The 3,542-nt window shown below is 40.3% G+C and overlaps 1 gene segment (V, D, J or C); it reads left to right on the forward strand.

The window, feature by feature from the left end:
- Positions 1-862: 862 nt before the first annotated feature.
- On the forward strand, positions 863-2,990 carry LOC110542510 (immunoglobulin kappa variable 3-11-like). The segment is given in 3 exon segments: positions 863-986; positions 1,170-1,479; positions 2,897-2,990. Coding segments are annotated over 3 exon segments (492 nt in total).
- Positions 2,991-3,542: the final 552 nt, after the last annotated feature.

Here is a 3,542-nt window from a genome sequence, read left to right on the forward strand (position 1 = left end):
AATATCATTTTCTCTTGAAGCCTGCCATCTTTCTAACCTTCTTCTCTCTAACCCTGAAAGTTTAACTTTCTTAGTTTCCTGCTGCTTATACAGACTACCTTTAATTAAGTTCCATACAGAAAACACTAGGCTAATGCCTTGTCCCATTTTTATTTTTAGATTTACTCACGAAGCCCTTTCTACTTAGTGATGTGAGCTCGCCAACAACCATGGTGTCCTTCACTGATTCTCAAGCCCCACATTGGGCACAAATCTTTAGGAGCCCGCCAGCAGAGTAAAACGGTTCTTGAGTTGGAGTGAGGATTAAAATTAATAAACTAACACACAGCACACAGGAGACTTTTTAAGAGGTTCCAGACTTTACAGCCATAGCAGCAGCCTGCCTTTTTTAATTACAGAGAGCTTTTAAGCCAGAGTAAAAACATCTCAAAACAATGGGTTAAATCTACAAGGAGGTGAAGCAAGAGGTTCGTTCTTCAAAAGCTATCCCGCCTGCTGTCACAAACAAAAGGAGATGGACTTACAAATTCTTCTCTGACTTCAGTAAAGGCCTGGTAAAAGCAGTCTTTCTGCTGAGATTTAAATATCAAAACAGCTGCCAGAGCCACCGCTCCCAACAGTACACCTGAAGAGTTTTGATTTGTAATGGAAGACTGTCTTAAGTTCGTATTAATATTTGCAGACTGAGAGCTCTAAATTGGTCTTTGAGCTTCTATGTTCACTTTTCTTTCCCCCAGTGATTGATTATTTGCTTGGATGATATTTTGGCTTTAGATTTAACCTGGATACTCTCACACTGCAGAACCAAGGCTATTTCCTTTCTTATTTGATGACTACTTTGCATAGGTCCCTACAAGCCAGCCCAGCTGCTCACATTTTATAAACCAGACCTTTAACAATGAGAACTGAAAAGCATCAGACAGGCAGTGGCATGAAGATGGAGTCACAGTTCCAGGTCTTCATATTCCTGCTCCTCTGGATGTCTGGTGAGACCTTAAAGACTATTGGAACATCATCAAATAATTCGTTTGTAGAGAAACAGCTATTTACTATAGGAATCCAATAGTATGCATGCAATGCCATTAGAAAAGGCATTTTTGATCCCAACAATTGTATCAGGAAATCTTTGTGTATGTATGTATATACTCATTGTCTATTTCTCATTGCAGATGCTGAAGGGAACATTGTGATGACTCAGTCTCCTGAATTCATGTTCGCATCTGTAGGAGAGAGAATCACCCTAAGCTGCAAGTCCAGTCAGAGTGTGGGTAGTTATGTAGCTTGGTACCAGCAGAAATCAGGGCAGCCTCCTAAACTGCTAATCTATGATGCATCCACTCGATACACTGGGGTCTCTGATCGCTTCATAGGCAGTGGATCTGGGACAGATTTCACTCTCTCCATCAGCAGTGTGCAGGCTGAAGACCTGGCAGTTTATTACTGTCAGCAGCGTTACAGCTATCCTCCCACAGTGCTTCAGCTTCCAACACAAACCTCCTTGAGAGTCTAACCAGCTGCCTGCACCACACACAACACTGGGCATACACACTTCCCCTTTCTGCTGGAGATCTTGCACTTATCAGAATGGTTAAGATCAACAACACAAGTGACATTTCATGCTGGTTAGGAATGCAGATAATGGGAAACAATACTCTGTTGTTGGCGGGAGTGAAAACTTATATAGCCACTGTGGAAATGACTATGGTGGTCCTTCAGAAAAATTTTAATTGATCTACCTCAAGAACCAGCTATATTACTTTTGCATGGATAATCCATCCTATCACAAGAACTTTTGCTGAACCATGTTCTCTGTGGCTTTCTTCATAAGAGCCAGGCTATGGAAACAATGTAGATATCTCTAAACTGAAGAATAAACATACAATTGAGTAGGACTCTGTTGCTAAAATAATGACAGCACAGATCTTATGGAAGCAGCCAACCAATGTTTCATTTGATTTAAGGCCTACTTCCCAAGATAGAAACCATACCTAACACTGCTAGAATAACCAAGAAATAGGCTGTACATCTCAGAAAATGAAGGTAAAGCCAAACACAACTTTTCATAAAAGTATCAATACAATGACTTCTAATAAAATTCTGCTATACTCAGAGATCTATCATTTCCACTAATCATCAGAGAGGTTTTCTCCAGCAGCAGATATGATCTGATGCAGAGAACTGTAGCCAGATATTATTCAGAAAGAGTATAGATGGGAGGTCTCCATCAAACCTGTTTACTCAGATATCAGGGATTTATAAGAACAGTGTAAGAGCCAGAGTGTGTGGAGAAGTCCAGGAGAACAAGGCCCGGTGAATCAACTAAGCAATGCTCATAACAGGTCACAGATATAGAAAGACCATGAATGGGACCTACAAAGGCATGGATTATGTCCTCTGTGTTTATATACAGCTTTTAGCTTAGAACCTTTATGTTACTCTTGTTTTGAGAATGATTCGTTCTGCCTCTTGCATCTGGGCTAGGTACATCTGTGCTAGGAATATTTTTCTTCCTGGGTTTTGTTTTGTTTTTTTGTTTGTTTGTTTGTTTTGGTTTGGCTTTTTATTTTTATTTTTGGATATTAAACTTCAATATAATAGTTTTTGCTTCATCTTATTTTATCTTATTTTGTAACTTCTGGTTCTTATCTCTTAGAAACCTGTTTTCTTTTATCTAATAAGAGACAGAAAGGGAGTGGATCGTGAGGGGAAGATTTGCAGATAGGAAGTGGAAGGAATAGAGGGAGGGAAAAATTTAATCAGGGAATATTGTCTAGAACTATAATTTATTTTCAATAAAAAACTAAAAATAAATAAACAACCACCCACAACAAAGTTGTTTAGTTTTAATTTTAATAGAATTTATGAGCTTTCCTGGTGGATTTCACTCCAATTTCAGGATAAATCCTACTCATCTCACAGTTGACCAGAGGAAGCATGGAAAGCAGCCCAACCCTAAAACTTATACAGTGCCTGCTTTCCTTCCTCCCTGATCTCTCCTGGGATCAGGAACATTAGCACCCTAGGCTAGGTAGCAGGAACCTCAATTTGAGAATGAATGGCAATGAGAGTGAAGGCAGGAGCAGAACTGAGCCTTCTTCTAATCCATGAAGAGGAGGGTCTCCCTAGGAAACATGTGCAAATTTTCCAGTGGGCAAAGTAATTAGACAACCAAGGGGCGGGTAGGCAGCCTATTAGGGGAGGCACTGGTATAAATTGCCTTCTGTCTGTGCATGGGCAGGTGACAGTGGTGGAGCAAGGAGCACTGTAGCTCACTTCTGCCAATGCCTAGGATGTCAGCAGCATCTCAGGTCACAGGCTTGGTGAGAAGATGGCATCCATATCAATCTCTGATATTCTAACAGCATGTGGTACATTGATTTCCCTTTCTTGAGTAATAATTGGCTGTCAATATAGCAATTCACCAATCTTGAGTCTGCTAGTCTCCATGAGTAAGAATGGAGCATCAGGGATCTCTGCTCAGGGTCTTTCAAAGTCTACACTGAGTGGCTGTTAAGCAAGATGTATTATTTTGGTTTGTTTCT

Source organism: Meriones unguiculatus, chromosome 5 (genome assembly GCF_030254825.1).
Source record: "Meriones unguiculatus strain TT.TT164.6M chromosome 5, Bangor_MerUng_6.1, whole genome shotgun sequence".
Taxonomy (NCBI): domain Eukaryota; kingdom Metazoa; phylum Chordata; class Mammalia; order Rodentia; family Muridae; genus Meriones; species Meriones unguiculatus.